The 24,197-nt window shown below is 32.6% G+C and overlaps 3 protein-coding genes across 7 annotated transcripts; 1 reads left to right on the top strand and 2 right to left on the bottom strand.

Annotated features, from left to right (window-relative positions):
- The first annotated feature begins 2,859 nt into the window (after positions 1-2,859).
- LOC116025944 (F-box/FBD/LRR-repeat protein At1g13570-like) lies at positions 2,860-7,905 on the top strand. Of its 5 annotated transcripts, none has more exons than XM_031267342.1 (5): positions 4,622-4,765; positions 4,874-4,938; positions 6,304-7,112; positions 7,216-7,377; positions 7,505-7,905. In XM_031267342.1, exons 3-5 carry the CDS (start codon positions 6,312-6,314, stop codon positions 7,778-7,780), a joined length of 1,239 nt encoding a protein of 412 aa, XP_031123202.1. In that variant the 5' UTR covers positions 4,622-4,765; positions 4,874-4,938; positions 6,304-6,311; the 3' UTR covers positions 7,781-7,905. The 5 variants fall into 5 exon arrangements, with proteins under 5 accessions (XP_031123205.1, XP_031123202.1, XP_031123206.1 ...); XM_031267346.1 differs by having other exon boundaries at positions 4,898-4,938; XM_031267345.1 differs by lacking the exons at positions 4,622-4,765; positions 4,874-4,938 and adding an exon at positions 2,860-3,003.
- A 7,830-nt stretch (positions 7,906-15,735) lies between these two features.
- Positions 15,736-17,768, bottom strand: LOC116024152 (FBD-associated F-box protein At4g10400-like). The gene is made up of 4 exons (XM_031265052.1): positions 17,597-17,768; positions 16,481-17,266; positions 16,219-16,386; positions 15,736-16,089 (listed from the first exon to the last, which is right to left on the bottom strand). Exons 2-4 carry the CDS (start codon positions 17,234-17,236, stop codon positions 15,736-15,738), a joined length of 1,278 nt encoding a protein of 425 aa, XP_031120912.1. The 5' UTR covers positions 17,237-17,266; positions 17,597-17,768.
- A 3,415-nt stretch (positions 17,769-21,183) lies between these two features.
- On the bottom strand, positions 21,184-23,365 carry LOC116024578 (F-box/LRR-repeat protein At3g59200-like). Its single transcript, XM_031265497.1, has 4 exons — positions 23,303-23,365; positions 22,662-23,000; positions 21,517-21,626; positions 21,184-21,303 (listed from the first exon to the last, which is right to left on the bottom strand). Coding segments are annotated over exons 2-4 (420 nt in total). The 5' UTR covers positions 22,971-23,000; positions 23,303-23,365; the 3' UTR covers positions 21,184-21,302.
- Positions 23,366-24,197: the final 832 nt, after the last annotated feature.

The following is a 24,197-nucleotide window of genomic DNA, read 5'->3' on the forward strand; positions in this document are numbered from 1 at the left end:
TTTCCTTTGTTTGGGAACGCATGGAAAATACGGTCAACCGAAAACAATTTCCGTTAGACCAAGGAAAATCAAGTCAAAATTCCAGAAAATAACTTTCAGAATTTTTTTCCCGAAAGTCAATTTCCGGAACCATGGCGTAGTTGGGGAAATGGACCAAGGAGGTTGGGGAATATCTGGTTTCCGGTAGAAACTTGTAGGGGACAGGTTACAGGTTTCTGCCGGTAATTGACTAAAACCAGTACAGGTCTGGTTTCCGCCATGGACCAGTACAGTACTACTCTATGGTTCCGCCGAAAATCTGTAGATTCAGTTTTTTTTTTTTATTTAAATTTTATTTTAAATAAATAAATTGTTGTAATATTATTATAATTTTTTATATTTAAATAAAATAATTGAAATGTTTAATTATATAATTCTACTCATTTTCCAAAAAATGAACCAAACACACTAAAGACAGTTTTCCATAATACATCCAAACACTGAAAATGAAATTATTTTCCGGAAAATGACTCATTTTCCTGAAAACATTTCTCAGAAGTCATTCTCCTGCTTTCCAATTATTGTGGCTCATTCTAGTAAAAAATTGCTTCAACCAAGTATGAAAATTTAGTTCAAATGTATTGAATTTTATATGAGACTCACCACGTTAATTAATAGATAATTTTGGGATCCTGATATGATTTGTGTATAAACCATTGAATGACTTATATTCTCAATAAATAAATAAATAATTTGTTTTACAAAAAGTTTTGAAGTTGGTCAGGCAATTGGCTCTGTAACCGCAACGGTTCAAGTTTGACTCTCTTTAGAGCTTTTATTGACTTTTGGAGGATCGGATGGTTTTATCACTAATTAATATCTGAAAATGCTTAACAAGATCAAGATTGATTCATTTAGTGAATTTACATTATTGTGGACATGCATCATCGAGTTGCAAATCACATTTCTAAAATCGTTGAATTGCCTTAGTTTTAATTTTTAATTATGAATATTTAGTTCAAATTCTTGGAAGCCTTCAATGGCGTTTCAAATTCTCAAGGGATCAATTCAGTTGTTGCGCGCTTCCCTATTGCTATCTCGAAACCACATTTTATTATAAAAGCCCTCCGTTAAGCCCCACATACACTCCACGATACTCCACATCTATCTATCTATCTTCTATCTATATATATATAAAGAGACAAGTTTTTGGTAAATAAAAAAAAATTCAGTTTCCCGCCCAATGGAAACTACGCCGTTTTGGGCATTTTTTGGGGAAATCAAATTCATTAAACATATTTTGGATTCCAGATTTCTTGGAATCCGAAAGGTTGCTTTTGCATACATATCAGAATTATTTTTCAACATAACATTGATATTAAATACATGGGAAAATGCAATATGAATTTAAATTGAAGATGACTGTTCCCATCTTCAAGACCTAGGACACTATAAATAAGTCTTCACAGCTGTGGAGGAGAATGATGAAATGATATGCAATCTTAGGGCAGCAGTGATTCCTGAAGCCTTGCCGGAGAGGAAGCAGTTATCTTTAAGTGGTGGATGAAAGCCAACATTTCAATTGAAGCTCTGCAGGTAGAGCTGTCAATGCGGGCTGACGGGCCCCACCCCGCCAAAGCCCGTCAAAGTCCGCCTTTGTGGCGGGGCGGGCNAACTAATATAATTATATAATTATATAATTAGTTTATAAAATTCAATATAATTATATATTGAATTTTGGTTTATAGTTTACACTGTAAATCAAAATTCAATTACTATTACATTAATTATATAAAAGGGTGTATATATATATTATACAGACACACTAATATTAGTAATATAATCAAGATGAAAAGACATAATTTTGTATTAGTAATAAAAATCCAACGACGACCCATGTTTAATTGTAATATTATAATTATTATTATAATTATTTGCTTATTTATCATAATAATTATTAGTCAATTATATTAATATATGTACAATTAATTTTTTAATTACTGTAATAATTATTAGATAATTAAACAAATATTGTGCAATTATACTTTAATACTTTAAATATAAATATTATATATAGTTATTACTGTAATAATTATTTTCCCTTTTTACTGCTAATATTATTAGTATTAATCAATGAATTATATATGGACCCCTTTTTTTAATTTCCTTTTCTATTGTTTCCTCAATAATTTTTCCTTTTCTATTGTTTGGGACTACTTTGGGCTAAAGTATTTGGAAGGAAATGCACGAAATGAGAATTTTGTTAGCATTTTCCTTTTTATTGGTAACCTTATTATTATTATTCCGTTTCCGGTAAGTTCGTTTCGTTTCCTTTTCTATTTTTCCTGGTAAGTTAATTCCGTTTCCATTTTCATGTTTTATTTTTACTGCTAACATTATTAATAATCATTGAATTATGGATCATTTTTTTTCCTTTTCTATTATTTGCTAAATATTTTATTTTTGAAATAATTTGCTAAATATTTTTTTTTCTTTTTAAATTGTCTGGGACTGAAGTGTTTGAGCGGGAATAAACGAAATGAGGATTTTGTTTTTAATAATAATATAGATATAGATTAGTAGCCAGCCATCACATATATTAGTTAATCTATTTTCATTTTCATTTTCAATCAATTAAGGATCTTTTTTTATTTTCAGTCAATTAGTAATTTTCATTTTCTGTCAATTAGGTGCCAATTAAGGCACAAATGTGCATGGAAGTTATATTATTATTATTATTATTATTATTATTAAATTATTAATATTGTTCCCATAAATTTATTCGTTAATTTTAGGAAACCCAAAGGAATGCGTTTGAGTGACGAAAAATAAACGCACCTCTCTGACTGTCTTATATTATAAAAAAATTTCATTTTCTCAGTTCTTCAAAGTCAAAGGTAGAGCCCGGGAGTGGAAACTCAATGACGCAGCTCTCTGGCTGTCTCGCCCACACTACCCAGCCATAGCGAAAGTTTGGGTTCTCAAGAGTAGCTGTTCGCGCCACACATCAGGCTAAAAATTGAGGTATTAAATTTGAGTATATGCAAATTAGTAAAATTAGGGATCTAGGGTTTTATTTAAACTGTGGTAATCTGCAATCACAAATTCACAAGTTGTTTAATGCTTTTATAGTTGTATTTGTCGATTTGTTGGCAGCCGGGGATTCAACCTTTGAGCTCCCTGACCAACCGCAACGGGTAAACATAGATGCTACATCTCCAAGTAAATGTCATATTATTAGGAAGTAATAATTTGACAAAAATGATCATGAGAAATTTAATATTTAATTATAAAAATTAAATTTTATATTTATTTAATATTTTTGTACTCATATAGTGGATTAAATATTTAATATGTTAAACTTACATAGTATATGGTCTCTTTTTGTTGGCAATTTATATCGTGGATCAGGGTGCACAATGCATTGTGCACCCNAACTAATATAATTATATAATTATATAATTAGTTTATAAAATTCAATATAATTATATATTGAATTTTGGTTTATAGTTTACACTGTAAATCAAAATTCAATTACTATTACATTAATTATATAAAAGGGTGTATATATATATTATACAGACACACTAATATTAGTAATATAATCAAGATGAAAAGACATAATTTTGTATTAGTAATAAAAATCCAACGACGACCCATGTTTAATTGTAATATTATAATTATTATTATAATTATTTGCTTATTTATCATAATAATTATTAGTCAATTATATTAATATATGTACAATTAATTTTTTAATTACTGTAATAATTATTAGATAATTAAACAAATATTGTGCAATTATACTTTAATACTTTAAATATAAATATTATATATAGTTATTACTGTAATAATTATTTTCCCTTTTTACTGCTAATATTATTAGTATTAATCAATGAATTATATATGGACCCCTTTTTTTAATTTCCTTTTCTATTGTTTCCTCAATAATTTTTCCTTTTCTATTGTTTGGGACTACTTTGGGCTAAAGTATTTGGAAGGAAATGCACGAAATGAGAATTTTGTTAGCATTTTCCTTTTTATTGGTAACCTTATTATTATTATTCCGTTTCCGGTAAGTTCGTTTCGTTTCCTTTTCTATTTTTCCTGGTAAGTTAATTCCGTTTCCATTTTCATGTTTTATTTTTACTGCTAACATTATTAATAATCATTGAATTATGGATCATTTTTTTTCCTTTTCTATTATTTGCTAAATATTTTATTTTTGAAATAATTTGCTAAATATTTTTTTTTCTTTTTAAATTGTCTGGGACTGAAGTGTTTGAGCGGGAATAAACGAAATGAGGATTTTGTTTTTAATAATAATATAGATATAGATTAGTAGCCAGCCATCACATATATTAGTTAATCTATTTTCATTTTCATTTTCAATCAATTAAGGATCTTTTTTTATTTTCAGTCAATTAGTAATTTTCATTTTCTGTCAATTAGGTGCCAATTAAGGCACAAATGTGCATGGAAGTTATATTATTATTATTATTATTATTATTATTAAATTATTAATATTGTTCCCATAAATTTATTCGTTAATTTTAGGAAACCCAAAGGAATGCGTTTGAGTGACGAAAAATAAACGCACCTCTCTGACTGTCTTATATTATAAAAAAATTTCATTTTCTCAGTTCTTCAAAGTCAAAGGTAGAGCCCGGGAGTGGAAACTCAATGACGCAGCTCTCTGGCTGTCTCGCCCACACTACCCAGCCATAGCGAAAGTTTGGGTTCTCAAGAGTAGCTGTTCGCGCCACACATCAGGCTAAAAATTGAGGTATTAAATTTGAGTATATGCAAATTAGTAAAATTAGGGATCTAGGGTTTTATTTAAACTGTGGTAATCTGCAATCACAAATTCACAAGTTGTTTAATGCTTTTATAGTTGTATTTGTCGATTTGTTGGCAGCCGGGGATTCAACCTTTGAGCTCCCTGACCAACCGCAACGGGTAAACATAGATGCTACATCTCCAAGTAAATGTCATATTATTAGGAAGTAATAATTTGACAAAAATGATCATGAGAAATTTAATATTTAATTATAAAAATTAAATTTTATATTTATTTAATATTTTTGTACTCATATAGTGGATTAAATATTTAATATGTTAAACTTACATAGTATATGGTCTCTTTTTGTTGGCAATTTATATCGTGGATCAGGGTGCACAATGCATTGTGCACCCCGTACCAAAATGTTAGAAGGATGAGTTCTGTGTATTTTGTGTTAATACTCTGTGTATTCTATGAAGACATTCTGTGTATTCTAGACAACCGTTCTGTTTATTCATGTTAGTAACATATGTTGTGATGTGTTTGTACATTCGAATGTTTAGGAGAATGAGTTTTGTGTATTTTGTGTTAATATTCTATGTATTCTATGAAGACATTCTGTGTATTCTAGGTAACCGTTCTGTGTATTCATGTTAGTAACCAGGTTGTGATGTGTTTGTGCATTCGAATGTTAGAAGGATGAGTTCTGTGTATTTTGTGTTAATATTCTGTATATTCTATGAAGACATTCTCTGTAATCTAGGCAACCATTCTGTGTATTCATGTTAGTAACACAGGTTGTGATGTGTTTGTGCATTCGAATGATAGGATGATGAGTTCTGTGTATTCTATAAAGACATTCTGTGTATTTTGGACAACCGTTCTGTGTATTCATGTTAGTAACACAGGTTGTGATGTGTTTGTGCATTCGAATGTTAGGATACACAGAATATAAGCCCAAGTATTATCTCTTATGTTCCATGTTTTTCAAATTCCACAATGTTGTTTAAATATTCACCTTTTGTCGTGTTTGCTCTTGTGATCTGATGAACTTGTGTGTGTTTTTTGTTCTTGCTTCTTCGTACTGTTTTGGTTGTTGTTCAAATTACAGTTATATTTTAGTTTTTTTAAAAAAAACTGTAATAAGATTCGTAACAATACGGCGTAGTTTCGAATGATCCCTGGTCCATGGTATAACGATCCCTTTTTGTTCACTTTTGCCGGACTTATTAAACAATATCACCCGCCTTGTTTGTTGCGTTCCCCTGTGTGTATGTATACATTCTTCCGCCTTTCCTTTCAATCCCAGACAGTAACTTCGTACTGTGATATAATCTTTAGGTATTAATGTTCAATAGATGTTCATAATACGATTGAAATTGAATAAAGTGATTTCGATATATGATTTATATGTGTTTTCTACTCTCCAATTCGGTGCACTAATCCTTTTGTATTCCAATTTAATTACTATCACCAAGTACACATTTTAGGATTTTGTTTTAATTTTAATTTGTTTCTTCTTTAAATTGCATATGTTGAAGTTATGTAAATGATGTCGGGGAGAGATAGAATCAGTCAACTTCCTACAGAAATACTTGACAATATTTTGGGATTTTTGCCGATCGTAGAAGCTGCTAGAACTGCCGTTTTGTCTACCATTTGGAGAGATTGTTGGTCCAATCTCACACAACTTAACTTCGATGATCAGTTCTTTGCTTACGTTAGGAAAAAATATCCTGACAGTTATAATAGGACATCAACGTGTATGTATGTAATCAACAAAGTTCTCAGGCAACACCATGGACCTATTCGAAAGTTTGTCTTGGATTTTAAGGGTGACGTATCAATCATCGGTGATGGGCCTAATTCTCGGAAGTTTGACTTCGATCAATGGTTCCTTTTTATCACTCAAAAAGGTGTTGAAGAAATGAGCATTGCTTTTCCAAACCCAGATACTGATGAAATTATTTGTGAAGAATATAAATACTTCAGGCTCCCAAATTGCATATTTTCTTGCTTAACTCTCAAGAGGTTGGATCTCAGTGCAGTATTAGTTGCACCAACAATAAATGTCCCTTGCATATTTCCAAATGTCACTTCACTTAGTTTTGTCGGCGTTGTCTTTGATCGTATTAATCTAGATTGCGTTGTAGATGTTCCTATGCTTGAGACTATCTCATTCAGCCAATGTGAAGATGTGGAATATTTCAACATTAAGGCTCCAAGGCTTGGCAGTTTAACACTCAAGGATTATGAAATTGAAGAGGATATCGAGGTTTATTGTAGTATTACCCCGGTTAACATGAACTTGTCATTTATTCATACTCTTTGTTTGAATTTTTCTTTCCAGGTATATTAGCCACAGTACTTCATCCTTATTTTTTGCGGACTATTATTTATTTGAAATATATTTTATGAACTAATCCATTTTTATATCCTTGTTTGTTTCCAAGCATTTTGCCAGCAAACTTACTAGATGGGGACCTGAACTAAATGTGGAATGCCTGGAGTTAGCATATGTCCAATTTTGTGATGATGATGACTTTTCTTCATTTATTCATTCATTACAAATATGCCCAAAATTACGCAAGCTCGATATAATAATGACTGTATTGGTAATCTTCATTTTCATTGATAAATTATTTAATGAAATTCTAGTTGTTCTATTATTGTTTTGCATTACTTAATACAAGATTATAGTGTAAAAGATAAATTGATTGTGGTTTTTTTTTTTTTTTGAAGATTGGTGCAGAAATCTCTAAATATACACTTTTGGAAGGATTTAAAAGTGCTGCCAAAAGACTTAAAATGCTTCACACTTTGAAGCTTAGATCATTCACTGGGTCGGAGTCTGAATTGCTATTCATCAAGATGCTACTTGCTTGTTTTCATGCACTTGAGAAGGTTGTCATTATTCGTGATAAGGTGAAGTTTGACTCCAATAATGAGTTTAAAGTTATGCAAAAGCTTTTCAATTTTCCCCGTGCGTCAAGGAACGCAAAAATCATTTACATATAAGCATCTTATTATATTTTTGTTGAACTGAATTTATCCATCTCCTTGATTCACTCTTTAAGTTCAATATTATGTAATGTACTAATCGTTAGCTCGAGACTTCAGAATACTAGTTGAATTTTCTAGTACACAGCCTTTTTTGGTTTTGAATTAATCTTATGGTTGTTGTGCTTTATAAAAATACAAGAATTTTATTTCAATAATGATGTAATGTCATCATTCCTCCAAGATGAATTGTGTAGAATGCAATAGAAGAAAATGCAAAGACATGTACATGAAAAGTTTTGAGAGGAATTACTTCAAATCCCGTCTTTATACTTGTCATAAAGGCTAGTTAATTGCACAAAACTCTGAACTTTAAGTCTAGTATGATAAGAAACATATATAGCATCATAATATTATACTCTAATAAGCAAATATAGTCAAATTTTTTGTATGACATAGACACATAGTAACGAACCAGCTTGATTGGCATGAGTGACTGTGCACTCTTGTCCCTTAAGAGAGGCTGGTCCCTCTTGTACAGAAAAATCAATCTGGCCAGCACTTTGCCTCTTAATTAGGTCGGCCCGGTGCGAATGGGATTAGTCCGAATATGGTACAGGCTTAAAAGTGCCTCCTACAGTTAGGGCATGCTCAAGATACCTCGTGGTCTGACCAAAAAAAAAAAATTGGACACATAGTAACGACATGCCATTCATTTGTACTTGCCAATTGGGTCTAGTTGCGAATTTGCTAATTGCTTGTAAGGCTATATATGAATTAGATTAATGCACGTATTTTTGGACCGTCGTCCACACAACTAACTTATTAAATCCCTACTTGCATCCGATAAGGTTTTAAGTTGTCGACGTCGAGCCATTAAATTGAAAGAATAATGAGGCATCGATCGAAATGAAAAGCTAAAATCATTTTATTCTTCAACTGCAAGATTTCATATTTCGTAAATAATTAAGATGAAATTAGGAAGAAAACATAGATTGAGGAAAAAGTGGCAGAAATCCTCAACTCCACCGTTTGGGTTAGGCCTTTGCGGGTTATGGAAGCGGAAGGGAACCAGAATGCTAATCAACTTGAAGGGTTTTAATTAAATGGAAGGACATTGTGGTCCAGTGGCATCAAACCCTTCCTTTTATACCGGAAGTGGTGGTTCGATTCTCAGTGGAGTCAATACTGACTCTTGTGCTTCAATAGGTTGAGAAAGTAGTTATGAACAAATACTCAGTAATAGAGTTAGTAGTATTCAAAAAAAAAATTAAATGGAATAAGAGAAAACTAAGAATCAATGACACTAGTCTAATTAGAGATTTTTATTGTCATGGCTACCGAGGTGTTTATTAACCTCAATATTAAAAGAAACTATATCTAAAATCAAAGTGTCTCACATATTGTTTTTATATTATCAAATGAAACTCTAATTGCCAAAGACCTTGTGGTCTAGTGGCATTCGGTGTCTCGGTTAACACTTTCACATGGATAATGGAGTGGGTTCGAGCTTAATTGGAGGCAATTGTTGACTCTTTGTGCTTCATTCGGTTGAGAAAGTAGCTATGAACAGACACTACATTTGAATTTGAGTGTATATTGTCTAATGAAATTATAGTTTTGTACCATGGTCCACGGTATAATTTGCGCCTCAATATGAAGAGCAATATCATAATATCATTTTTTTTTAACATTTTATTCTTTCAGGTGATTAAAAAACCTTGTTTATTGTATTAGAATATCCAAAAAAAAATAAAAATTATCACGCTCATAAATTGCTACCATTAAGATGTGAAAATATTTTCTAGAAAAGGTAAAAAGCAAAAAGAATTTCTTTGAAGATTTTTTTTTTCAAATGTGAACTTCAACTATATATACAATGGGGGGGTGTACTTGAATGAAGTTGGTTAAATTGAACACCAAAATAAAGATAGAAGAAATTATATTTTTTATTTAGAAGTTTACACCGTCGGACACAGTGGATGGGCTCCATACTGAAATCAAAGACCGAACCCTTGGCATTTGATTTAAGGAGGGATGAACCTATTCCACTCAACCAGATTCTCCAAGTGGTAGAAGAAACTATATTAATGCAATAAGAACTAAGAACACACCCCATATACCTATTACACTATAAGTATCCAACATCATCTCAGACAAAATATAGTAGGGAGACATTCTTCAAGTCTACTACTTAGCAAAATAAGATGTCATCCTTATCTTACAAAAGTTTACAACAATTTAGGACAACCATTGATTACATTTCTACTTTAAACCATGCAATGGGCTGCACCATACTCCATTCCTAAAACTCTAGCTGGGAAGCCAACCACTCTATGCCTAAAGTTATTGTCCATGTATACAATTTGTACTTTTGGAGATGCACCAGGGAAGCCAACAACTCTCTTGGACTTTTGACTGCCATGGAGGAGTCGAGATCATATGATTCTTGAATAACAACTTTCTCCGGGGCAAGGGATTTAAAGAGCAACATTTTCACAAAATAATTTCGAGTGTGGATGCCCTAAAACAGTTCAATCTTCAATGTGCTAAGTATCTTTAGATCTTGAACAATAAGATCTTCTGAAAGTCTTATCTCATTAGATAAACATGTCTACAACTAAACAAGAAATGAAAATTAAGTACAACCGTAAGGAAATTAAGAAAAAAGAAAATCATGATAGCCAAATATATACTCTACAGGATCAGTTTCTTACTCCACAGGAAGTGCATAGAGTAAATCACTTAACACGGCGGCTAGCATGACACAAGAGATCGAGAGATACACTTTTATCACCTTTGCATCTTTATGCACACTCTACCACCAAGTCTTGATTGACCACAATCCGCCCGTGGTCCAACCAAACCCGGAGTCCTTGTGTTCCATGCAAGCAATTTTGGCTTTTGGAGATGCACGAGGAAAATACAACAACTCCCTTAGGCTTTTTGGAGATGCACGAGGAAAATACAACAACTCCCTTAGGCTTTTGACAGCTACGGATGCGTCAATATAACCAGATTCCATAATAACAACTTTCTCTAGTGCGGGGGATTTTGAGAGCAGCATTTTCACAAAAAGTATTTCGACTGTGGCTCTTCTAAATGATTCAAACTTGATTGGGTTAAGCATCTTTAGATCCTGAACAATAAAGCAACCATTTGGATCCTCCAAAAGTCTTGATGCAGCTTCTTTATCACTTTTGCATACTAGCTATAACTCAAGAAGAAATGAAAGCCATGCACAACTGTGAGGACATTTGAAAAAGAAAAAACAGAAGAATCATATATGCATGATTGCCAAATTAAATGTATACTCAACNTTGGCTTTTGGAGATGCACGAGGAAAATACAACAACTCCCTTAGGCTTTTGACAGCTACGGATGCGTCAATATAACCAGATTCCATAATAACAACTTTCTCTAGTGCGGGGGATTTTGAGAGCAGCATTTTCACAAAAAGTATTTCGACTGTGGCTCTTCTAAATGATTCAAACTTGATTGGGTTAAGCATCTTTAGATCCTGAACAATAAAGCAACCATTTGGATCCTCCAAAAGTCTTGATGCAGCTTCTTTATCACTTTTGCATACTAGCTATAACTCAAGAAGAAATGAAAGCCATGCACAACTGTGAGGACATTTGAAAAAGAAAAAACAGAAGAATCATATATGCATGATTGCCAAATTAAATGTATACTCAACTGATCTTCCATAATTCTCAGTTCACATAGGTTGGGGCATTTTTGAAGCAATTGCATAGCAACGGTGAGCTGCTTCCCACAACCAAAACTTAAATCATACAACCCCAGTACTTGGAGATTTATTGCAGTTGCAAACAAAGATGCGTCCTTATACTTGAAAGATAGTAATAAAGAAAGAAAAAAAATTAGGCAGACAATTAAGAACTTTAACAAGCTAGCTAGAAAGCAGGAAACTAATTAAATTATATCTGTCAGCCATCCATTTCATAAAGTAAAATGAGGCAGAATAGATTCTGACCTGCAAGGAAGAGCCACACAACCAAAGAGCCTTAATTGCTTTCAAATGTGGTGTCAACCATCTTGATTCAACCACATTACACACAGAATTACGAACAGACAACATTTGAAGTTTTGAAGCGCTGATCTCAAATTTATTGATCCAACAAAATACAAAATCTAGCTTCTCAAGGTTAGGAATACTAATAATAGAGGCAGTTCCATTAACGCCTAAATTGAACACCCCTGAAAGATAATGACGTGACATTGGAAAATATACCACCAACATTATTATTATTTACTGGCAAATCAATAAAGCGAACTTGGACATTGAGTTGTTTAATTGTCGGCACGAGAGTATACAAAATGGCAGTTTATATTCAGCCTCTCCACAATTAAAAAAAAAACATATGCTAAGCTCCTCCACACCATTTCTTGATAGAAAAAGACACCACCTATTCAAAACAGACTGCCGCAGCTTAGGAAAATAATGTTCACTGTGTAGAATAAATTTCTTAACCAGTCCAGCACGGGGAAGGAGAATAGTATTTATTATGTCAACCAGAGTTCTGCCTTCATCATCGTGACCCTGTTGGACACTATTTGAGAAGTCATAATTGAACACAAGCCTCCCATGCTGCAACCAAACATCATTCCAGTGGGTTGAGAGTAGAGCAGTTCTGGCAGCGTGTCTGATGGGCAAACACTCCAAAATTCTGTGCTTTATCTCTACAGGCAGAGGAGTTATTAAATCCCTACTTGCATCAGCTACAGTGGTTTTGGGCCTTTGCGGGTTAGGAAATCTTGAAGATTAGCCGTGGAGCAGAGTAACAGACGCCAGACGGAGAACACTAAGGCCGGCCGCCGGTGGAGACAAGAGAATCGCGGTGGAGAGAGACGGCTGAGTCGCAGAGCTGAAGGAGCGAAGGATTATATATTTAATTTAACTAGTATTTTCGCACGTGCGTTGCACGGAATGGATTTGTTATAATATTTTAAGAATATTTGGATCGATATACAATTATATATATTATAACATCGAATATTATATAGTGCAGTTGATGAAATTGATTGGATCGATTATGTTTTCTGATGTTTTTTTGGCTTGAATTATAACAAATAATTGTCCAATTACCCGTGCGTGGATAAATTTTTTTATTATATATTGAGATAATAAAAATAAAGATGATATTATAAAAAAAAATTCTAATGTTGAATGTGTACATTTATTTGATTATAAGATTAGTGCAAAAGTGCTTTAAAAAAAAAAAGATTAGTGCAAAAGTATTACTCAATTAATTGAATAATATATGATTTGTTTGTCTAAAATTATCTTTAAAATATCTATAAGTAATATGCCTTATATAATTATATTATTACTAAAATAAATGTGAAAAAAAATTAGAAATAAATTAATTATAATTATTAATAAATTGCAATTTTCTTGTTTATAAATAACATTATAACCAATAAACATAAACACATAGTAAAGTATGATTATTTAAGAGAAATTAATTTATAATAAATGCCCCTAAATTTTGGGGGGAAAGCTTGGCACAAATTAGTGGATTTAGTGCAGAAGGATAAAGAGCTGGCTCTATTTTCCAAGGTGAAACCCGATCAGGCCTTGGAATCGTTAAAGTTTCATCCCACTGCACCTAAAGATAGCAATACATATCACTTTAGGCATCACAAATAAAAATGTATCACCAAACCTCTCCCTTTCAAACACAAGGGTATTACCTTTAGACATCTCCATTTTGATTCTAGCCACTTCTGGGGATCACGATCTTCAATGCCAATAATAGTTCCAGTAAACCTAAAAAAACCACCACATAACGCTCATAATATTAGTTAATAGTCTAGAAAAGACACATCACCCTCAATAATGCTAACACATGTGATATACCTCTGCTTAGGAGCTTCTTCCCTTTCAAACCTCATTTTAAATCTCATTCCTATGGAGTAATTGTTTTTTAGAGACTCCAGGTCATATGGAATGATAAATTTAGCTGGACTTGTCCTGTAATATATGATGATATATATAGCACAAAAATTGTGAAACAAAGGGTCCTCTCAATGGAAAGTGTAATTAATTTTAATTGTAATACTAATTGATTGCTAATTTTATGAAAATATATATGGTTGATTAATAAAATCAATGATTTTACTAAAATAATTTTGAGTTTAATTTTACAAAAATGCTCCTATTTGGACAGAAAAAATTGTCCAGGCACTTTTGTTTATATATATATATATATATATATATATATATATATATATATATATATATATATATGAATAATTAATTAATAAATGAATAAAATAAATGATTTTACTAAAATGCCACTAAGTTTGGGCGGGAAAATTTGGGAGAAGGATATTGTTTTTATATATAGTATAGATATAGACTAGGACTAGGATTATATTGAACTAGGGTCTAGGATTTTATATTATTATTATTATTATTATTATTATTATTATTAGTTTGAGAAAAACCTGAATCCAAACGCCGAAAGAGAAGCAGCGGCGGAGGAGAACCGTTTGAGCAGCGCCGAAACAGAAGATTCAAAATTTAATTTCACTAACGTCGTATTATTGCCATATTTACTCTCTAATTTTTAATTTTATTATATTTAGCTCCATATATGCCTTTGTTGATATGGTCGCGTTTGGTTCTCTATTACTCCGTAGTCCGTACAATTTTTTTCCTAATGAATTTTTAAGATAATTTGGCAATTTTAACCATTTGTACCTATCTAAAAAATGTTAATAAATGACATGATAAATGATACGGAGTATAATATAATAAATTGTTTTTTTATTACGAGTTTAAAAATAATATTCAAATAAGCCACTGAATTGCATGTAGTGCAATTGAATTATTAAATTAACCAATTTTGTGTAATTCGTTAATTTTCAATAACGGTAAAATCTTTTACTATTCAGTTACCAATCGCTACATAAATTTCTTTTTAAAACACACACGCTCCACTCCCCTTGTATGTCTCTAGCCAAACAAAGAGTACTGGTCTTTGTCTCTGGCCAGAAATGAAGACCAAGTCTTTGATTGTATATTTGTATGCCTTCTTATAAATTTGTGTCAGAGCAAAGAGAGAATTTGCCTTCATAAAAGTTTATGTATAAATATCTCAAACTTTTTTTTGTATAAATATCTCAAACTTGGGCCCTAAGATGAATTTGAAGAATGAGTGGCAAAATTTCTGTTACTAAACTTGATAGCAACATTTTTTGCAAGAGGTCACAACTTTGTGACAATCGATCTGAATCTCTGTATTTCAAAAAGTCTACTAGAATTACATTCATCTCAAGATACTCACTTCCATTCACCACTCATGAATGAGTTTGAATGTAAAAATTTGACCAATAGCAACAAGGTGGTGTCTAAGCATGATTAGGCCAAATATATTAACAAGCGTTGAAATAAAATGTATATACAACTAGAGTGGTGTGATGAATTAAAAACCCAAAAAAAAACGAAAAAAAAAAAATAGTAAGCTCCAAAAGTTATATACAAGCTAACCATGGCACATTGCAAAAGCTATAGAGCATATCATTCATAGAAGGAAACAAAAGGATTTGAGTCCAATAGTAAAAATACAACAAGATTTTTAAAAGAAAATCATTTTTGCTTTTCTAAGAAACGAAGAAAATTCAAAACATCTTGCAAACTATGGGTATGAACAATGGCAACCTTCTCGAGTGTTAAAAACAGAGCATACGAAAGCAAACAAGTAATGGCTTGATGAAAACTATTTCTTTCCTCGAACTTCAGTGCGGAGAATTTTGTGAGTGAGCCAAACTAAGCCGTTACTTCCAAAACATCTAGACAACGTTGTCACCATTTGTCTTCATTCCATCAACCTTCCAAAAATAATTTGGGACAAAATTGCATTAGGGAATGAAAAACAATACAAACAATCAAAACTTCACTGAATAAGGTAGCTGTGAAAATGAATATTATCAATACGCATATCTCAAGTTGCCACAAGATTAGGCACACACACAACAACTGAATGGAATGCAGAGATTTTCATAGAAACCATTTCCAAAATAGAAACTTGTTTGTTCAATGGAAATATACTCACTAGACAATAATAATTTTTGTTTTTGTGGAGGCAAGTAGAGTCCTTTTTGCAGTAATATTTCTCACAAACAATGACAACCCTTTCAAGTGTTGAAAAACTAGCAAATAGCTTCTTAATGAAAAGCGTTTCAGAATGTGACCCTGTAAATGAAATAAACTTTAAAGCATGGAGCATCGTATTTGTTTGAGCCACATCATGAAGTTCCAACAAGGCGTTCACACATTCAGTAGCCACTGACCTGAGCTATAGACAAGCATCAAATACAGAAAAGAAAACTCAATCAAATCAACATTTACACAAAATTTTATACAGAAATGCAAAACAATATGAAAATGAAAAAATGAACTATTTATCAATGAATATAAAGATTACCCAAAATAAATTGATAACCAGTTTGCATAATTTAGGGCATAATCGCAGCAAATGAGCAAGCACAGAAAATGATCTGTCACTTTGGGTATAGAATTCTTCGTAACATGAAAGCTTAAGGTATTTCACATTTAGTCGAAATCCCATCTTGGTGAATTCTTTAACAAATCCCTTAAAAATCAAATAGAAAAAAAGTAGAATCAATTCCTTTAAAAGAATTTATAAATAAACAATAGTCAGATAAAGAAAAGTTATGGCTAAATACCTGGACACAACCACCCAAATCAAGAGTAGAAACAGATCTCAAGTCCAAGTTAACCGGGAGAAATTTGCCCAACTCGTTAGATGAGCCAGATTTGATTGTTAAACTACGCAGCTTTGGAGCAGTAATGTCAAAATAAAACGTGTTTTTACAGCTGATAAATGACAAATCCTCGAGTGCAAGAACATCAATAGCACAATCTAGACAATTTATAGGAACAAAGTCAACCCATTCAAAACAAAGTGAAGCAACATTAGGTAATATGCAAGGCAAATTGATTGGATCAACAATGACACCATAAAGATGCAATCTCTTAAGTGTTGAGCAAGAAAATATGCAGCCTGGCAACCGGTATGCTTTTTCCTCAAAACGAATGTAGATTTCTTCAACACCTTTCTGTGTGACTAAAAGTAACCATTCATCGAAGTCATAAGACCGAGACCTAATTGCAAGTATCCCAACATTATAAAAACAGAGAACAAATTTCCGAATTGTTCCCTTGTGCAGCAGGAGAACTTTGTTGATCACGTATAAACTTGCAGCTGATTTCCTGACATACTTGCTAGCACGGTGATGTTTATTATTAATATAAAGAAAGAACTTATGATCAAAATTGAGTTGGGTAAGACTAAGCCAAACATCTCTCCAAATGGAAGATAACACAGCAGTTTTAGCAGCCTCTTGAATTGGCAAGAATCCCAAGATGTGGTCAAGTATATCCGCGGGAAGTTGACTGATTCTATCTCTCCCCCGAGCCATAATCCAATAACCTAAACCTATGCAAATTAACTAACAAATGAATCAAAACCTAAAACATAGTCCAAAATGGGCTAGCTGGCCATAATAATTAAATTGCAGGTCTTAAACACAGGCAGGTTTATAGGAATATGCCAAGCATCATACATGGACTATGCAGAGTAGAAATAAGAAACAAGGAATTCAAAACAAACAAATTTCTAGCATTCAAACTCTGTAAACCTAAATTTTTTATCCCGAAATTTTAAAATCAAAACTTAATCCACATTGCTTTAAAATCCAGAAGAATGTATACACACATGCATACATACATCCATACGTACACACACAGCAGCAAAGCAAATTGGGTTTGAGAGAAAAAACCTGAAATCCAAGCGCCAAAAGAGGAAAGAGGCGGCGAGCAGCGTCGGAGGAGAACCGTTTGAGTTGGGCTTGCGCTTTTGATAAAGTGTACTGGTCTTCGTCTGGGGCCAAAGATGAAGGAATATCAAGTCTTTGTCTCCAGGGTGACTATGAAGAAACTGTTGGTCATTAGCTGGGAAACGAAGAGCCTATTTGTGTTTGAGACTTTGAGCGGAGGGAGTATTTGCCTTTTCTTCTAAATTGTGCAGAGTGAAGGAGATACAATTTCTCAAGAATCTAGGCATGTGAAATGAATTTGAAAAAGATTTCTGGCATATGAAATCTCATTTTCTACTCTTTCACTTTTACTCTGACTTGATAAGATATGTTATTTTCATGGGTATCAAACTTTTGTACGAGAGAATAAAAGTATGGAGTAGAATTTGAGTTTCTTTGAAAAATGGGTGTGACAAATATTGATCTCAACACCTAATATATGCTTATTGGCTCGAGTAACATATGCACCTATTATCACTTTTTGCTCTATTCTTTGCTCAATCAATCATATGTCATACTGGAACAGTCGAACACAACCAACGGGCAACGGCCACCGCCAGGAAATAATCGAGTCCAGAACTCAGGGAGTGTCCAGACTCTAGACTGAGAGTCTCACACACTCACACACTCACTCAGAAGTAAGAAATCGGAATCGGAGAATCAGAAGAGATCAAGAAACTAGAGAGTAGAGAGAACTCAGAGAACAGACAAGAAGAAAACCCTATCTGAGAGATCGCGACAGCGCAAATGAGGAGAGACCAGGAATCTCAATCAGCAACGCGCATATATATACTACACCTCAAACGACGTCGTATACTATTAGGTTTAGGTATCCCTATTTTAAATCGGGTAATCAGACGGGTCGGACGCGATTTTGGACCCCCCTACCCGTCACCGATGAACCGACGTCGTTTAGCTCCCACGGTTCGGATTCAACTGTTCGGGTTTGGCCCGGTTTGGCTACGTCTGATCGGACCGCGGTTCGGTCGATTTTTTGGGTTGTTCGGTTTCTGCACAGCCCTAGTGATGGATAACACCATGTCTTGCTGCTAGTTGCACGAAACAAGTTCTCCATGGCGAGGTTGTTAACAAATGACCAAATGGCATTCGTTAAGATTTTATTATATATTATCAAAGTATCTTTTAAGTTAAGAGTGATCGAGATGTCAAAAGTAGCACAAAGAAATATGATCAAATTAAGGGTGTGTTTGGTTGACAGGTTTAGCTATCAGGAATGAGTATCAAAGTTATTGTTATTGTTTGAATTGGTTAACAGGTTTTTAGAACAGTATTATGAGTTTTGATTACCCCTTAATTGCAAAACTCATTCCTTAATAAAATAAGGGTTTCACCCCTTCTTCCTCCTCTTTCCCAATTATTAATAATCATTCTCATTCTACCCTATTACCAAACATGCAAAATACTTTCACTAAAACTCATTGCTATTATCAAGTATTTGATTTGATACTCATTCCAATTTCAATTCTTATATGCGAACCAAACACACCCTAAAAATCGGATATTTAATGTGGTAATATCACAAATAATAAATTTTGAGATTAAGACGGTAACACAAATAATTATTTATAATACACAAAACACCTTTCATTCATTTGGCATCACTCAAATGTCAAGACACAAAACACTATGTACTAGTACATTCAGTGGAAACATACCCACCCCTATTGAACAAAAATAATTCCAAACATACGACAAAAATAATTTGAAAAATACCCATTAAACAAAAAATACTTTCAAACATATCCATTAAACATAAATAATTTCTGTTGAGGTACCATAAAACAAAAAATACTTTCAAAAGCTCCTTCATAATTCTATCCTCCTTCTTGTTGTAGTAATACTTATGAACAATGACAACCTTCTCGAGTGTTGAGAAGCTCCCAAGTAACAGCCCAATGAAAAGGAGTTCAACTTTTTACCCGATAAATTAGGTAGCCTTCAAAGCTCGAAGCATCTTATTTGTTCGAGTTGTAGAATGAAGTTTTTTCAAAATTTTCGACCATGTCTTGATACAGTCAAATGTCACCACCTCAAGCTATAAAAAAAAAAAAACATCATACAATTAAAACTATTAAAACCAGATCAGGATTACAAACAAATACAAAATAATATAGAAACAACAAAAAAATTGGTGAATAAATGAAAAATTTATCCATCAAAATTAAGATTACCTATGACAAATTTATCTCGAGTTTGCATAACTTGTGGCATAATCGCAACAAATGAACTAATGCAGAACTTGTAAGATCACTTTTGTAAGAGAAACATGACAGCTTAAGGTATTCAACATTTAGTTGAAATCCCAACTTAGTGAAATCTTTATCAAATTCTTTCAAAATCAAAATAAAGAAAGAAGCATTAGTTCCTAAAAAAAAGTTATAAATAAATAATAATCCAATGAAAAATATCCAGCTAAATACCTGGAGAGAACCTCTTCCAATTCAAGATTCATAATAAATTTCAAGTCCAAGTTAATTGGAGAAATTTGTCGGGCATATTAGAGAAGCAACATTTGATTGTTAGACCACACAAGTTATTTAGAGGTCTATGTCAGTAAATAAAAATCATCTATTGAATTTGAACTAATGTGAAAGACCATTTTTAGAGCAAATGTTACTCCTGCAAATTGTAGGAGTATTAAAAAAAAACTAACAAAAGTGCGCAAGTGAGGCGCACTTCGCGCCGCAAGCGAGTGCGTGTGGAACAAGTGTCTGTTGGGCGAGTCAGAGTGGCCACTGGCGGCCACTCTGACTTTTATATCAACTTTTCGTTTTTTTTTAAATGTCAGAAGTTTTTTTTTTCTTTTTTTTTTCTCTTTCCTCTGATATTCTCTTTCTTAATCATACTTACAAAAATCACAAAAAAATTCAACCGATAAGAATGCTCTTATGGAGTATTTGTAGACCAAATAATCAAAGAAGGGTTTTTAATTAGTGTGAGATGAGTTTTTGAGATATTTTTTATCCTGCAAAATCTTGATTTTTTAAGGGGCTCGCGCGCCCGCTGGCCTTTTTTTTCTTCTTAAATACTGTAATGCATCAGACTGCCTCAGTCCTTTTTATTTTTATTTTTTTCTTTTTTCCTTTTTCTCTTTGTTTATTAAGGATGCTCTAACGTTGCCATGGTACTTTGACAAAAAAAAAATGACATTAATTTGGTACTGACATGCCATTCCAAATAATATTAAATAGATTGAAATCTTGGACAATGACGATTATCATCAATGCAGACAGCAATGGTTGTCCAAAAGGACCAAAGAATTGCTATCAACCACTTTTGATGGATATTCTACAAAAGAATAAAAAAAAAATTACAAAAACTAAGCACATTGCAAAACTTATAGAGCATATCATTCATATATAGAAGGAATCAAAATGATCTGAGTCCAGAAAAACAATAAGATAAAATTCATTTTTGTTTTTTCAAGACATGAGGAAAATTCAAAACCTCTTGCAAACTCTAGCTATGAATAATGGCAACCTTCTCGAGTATTGAAAAGAAAGCGCAGGAAAGCAAACAAGTAATCCCTTAACAAAAAGCATTTCATTCCTCCAGCATCACTGTGGAGAATTTTGTGTGTGCCTCAAACTAAGCCGTTTCTTCCAAAACATCGGGACAATGCCGTCACCAATAGACTTCATTCCATCAACCTTCCAAAAATAATTTGGGACAAAATTGCATTAGGGAATAATGCAAAACAATACAAACCATAAGAACTTCACTAAATAAGGTAGCTGTGAAAATCAATATTATCTCATGTTGCCACAAGATTAGGCACACATACAACAACTGAATAAATGCAGAGATTTTCATAAAACCATTTCCAAAATAGAAACTTGTTTGTTCAATGCAAATATACTCACTAGACAATAATAATTTTCGTTTTTGTGGAAGCAAAGGGAAGATCCAAAAGCTCCTGCATAATTCCAGCAGTGTCCTTTTTTCTGTAATGTTTCTCACGAACAATGACAACCTTTTCAAAGGTTGAAAAATTGGTAAGTAACTCCTTAATGAAAAGCATTTCAGAATGTGACCCTTCAAATGAGAGAAACTTCAAAGCATTGAGCATCTTATTTGTTTGAACTACAGCATGAAGTTCCAACAAGGCGTCCATACATTTAGTAGCCATTGATTCGAACTATAGACAAACATCAAATATAGAGAAAAGAAAACTCAATCAGATCAACATTTACACGACAAAATTGTATTCAAAAATACAAAACAATACAGAAACAACTAGACTTTCAGTAAACAAATGAATTATTTATCCATGAATATGAAGATTACCCATGGCAATTTGATATCGAGTTTGTGTAACTTAGGGCATAATCGCAGCAAATGAACAAACACAGAAGATGATCCGTCAATTTTGGTATAGAATTCTTGGTCACATGAAAGCTTAAGGTATTCCACATTAAGATGAAATCCCATCCTAGAGAATTCTTTAAGTCCCTTGAAAAGCAAATAGAAAGAAAGTGGAATAAATTCCCTTTAAAAAAAATTATAAATAAACAATAGTCAAAAAAAAATTATTTTAAAAAGTATGCCTAAATACCTGGAGATGACCACCCAAATCAAGAGTAGAAATAGATCTCAAGTCCAAATTAACCGGGAGAAATTTGCCCCTCACGGTAGTTGAGCAAAATTCAATTGTTAAACTACATAGCTTTGGAGCAGTAATGTCAAAATGAAATATATTTCTACAATGGATAAAGGACAACTTCTCGAGTACAGGAACATCAATAGCACAATCTAGACAATTTATAGGACCAAAGTCAACACATTCAAAGCAAAGTGAAGCAACATTAGGTAATATGCAAGGGAAATTCATTGGTTCAATAACGACACCATAAAGATGCAATCTCTTAAGTGTTAAGCAAGAAAATATGCAGCTTGGCAACCGAAATGCTTTTTCCTCAAAACGAATGTAGATTTCTTCAACACCTTTATGTGTGACTAAAAGTAACCATTGGTCGAAGTCATAAGACCGAGACATAATTGCACGTACCCCAACTTTATAAAAACTCAGAACAAATTTCCGAATTGTTCCTTTGTGCAGCAGCAGAATTTTGTTGATCACGTATAAACTCACCGCCGATTTCTTGGCATACTTGTTTGCATGGCGATGTTTCTTATAAATATAACAAAAGAACCCATGATCGAAATTGAGTTGGGTAAGACTAAACCAAACATCTCTCCAAATGGAAGATAACACCGCGGTTTTAGCAGCATCTTGAATTGGCAAGAATCCCAAGATGTGGTCAAGTATATCCGCAGGAAGTTGACTGATTCTATCTCTCGATCTCCCCCGAGCCATAATCCAATAACCTAAACCTATGCAAATTAACTAACAAATGAATGAAAATTTAAAACATAGTCCAAAGATGGGTTAACTTGGCCATAGTAATTAAATCAGAGACAGGTTTGTAGAAATATGCCAAACATCATACATGGACTATGCAGAGTAGAAATAAGAAACAACGAATTCAAAACACACAAATTTCTAGCATTCAAATTTTGCAAACCTAAACTTTTGATCCCAAAATTTTGAAACCAGAACTTAATCCACATTGCTTTAAAATCCAGAAGAATGTATACATACATACATACAAACACACAACAGAAAAATAAGTTGGGTTTGAGAAAAACCTGAATCCAAACGCCGAAAGAGGAGCGGCGGCGGAGGAGAACCGTTTGAGCAGCGCCGAAACAGAAGATTCAAATTTTAATTTCACTAACGTCGTATTATTGCCATATTTACGCTCTAATTTTTAATTTGATTATATTTAGCTCCATATATGCCTTTGTTAATATGATCGCGTTTGGTTCCCTATTACAATTTTTATCCTATATTTTAAGAGTTAATTTCATTTTTTATCTTAAATTTATAGGTCACAGTCAACTTTTAGTCCTTTTTTAGTATTATTGTGGTATAATCATTTTTAGTCATTCGTGGATCAAATCGTTGAAATGTCATTAACTAGAAAGATATTTTGATCTTGTTTTATAAAAGTAGGTTAACCCACTATATTTTTTGTGTTTATTATTTTTTTTTTTTGAAAAATTCCATAATTAAAGATTGAAATGTCCTTGCATTAAACGATAGTTAAATTGCTTTGTCAATACAAAACCAAAAAGGTTATGCCACAATAATACTACGACTAAAAATGAATGTTCAGATAAAAAAGAATTAGAGTAGACTGTCACTTATAAATATAGGACAAAAAATGAATTTAACTTTAATTTTAATCATCTAATCCTATCTAATAAAAATGCTAATAAATGACATGATAAATGATACTCTGTATAGTATAATAAATAGTTGTTTATTATATAAAAATAATGTTCAAATAGTCCACCAAATTGCATGCTGTAATGCAATTGTATTATGTGCCGCTGGACCTTAAAAAATACAATTGAATTTTTAAATTAACCAATATCTTGTAATTCGTCTAATTTTCAATAAAACCTTTTACTACCTGGTGCCACATAAAAAAAATGTTAACTACTAAGTTTTAAATATGGAGAATATTTTAAAATATTA

The sequence above is a fragment of the Ipomoea triloba genome, chromosome 7 (assembly GCF_003576645.1).
Source record: "Ipomoea triloba cultivar NCNSP0323 chromosome 7, ASM357664v1".
NCBI lineage: Eukaryota > Viridiplantae > Streptophyta > Magnoliopsida > Solanales > Convolvulaceae > Ipomoea > Ipomoea triloba.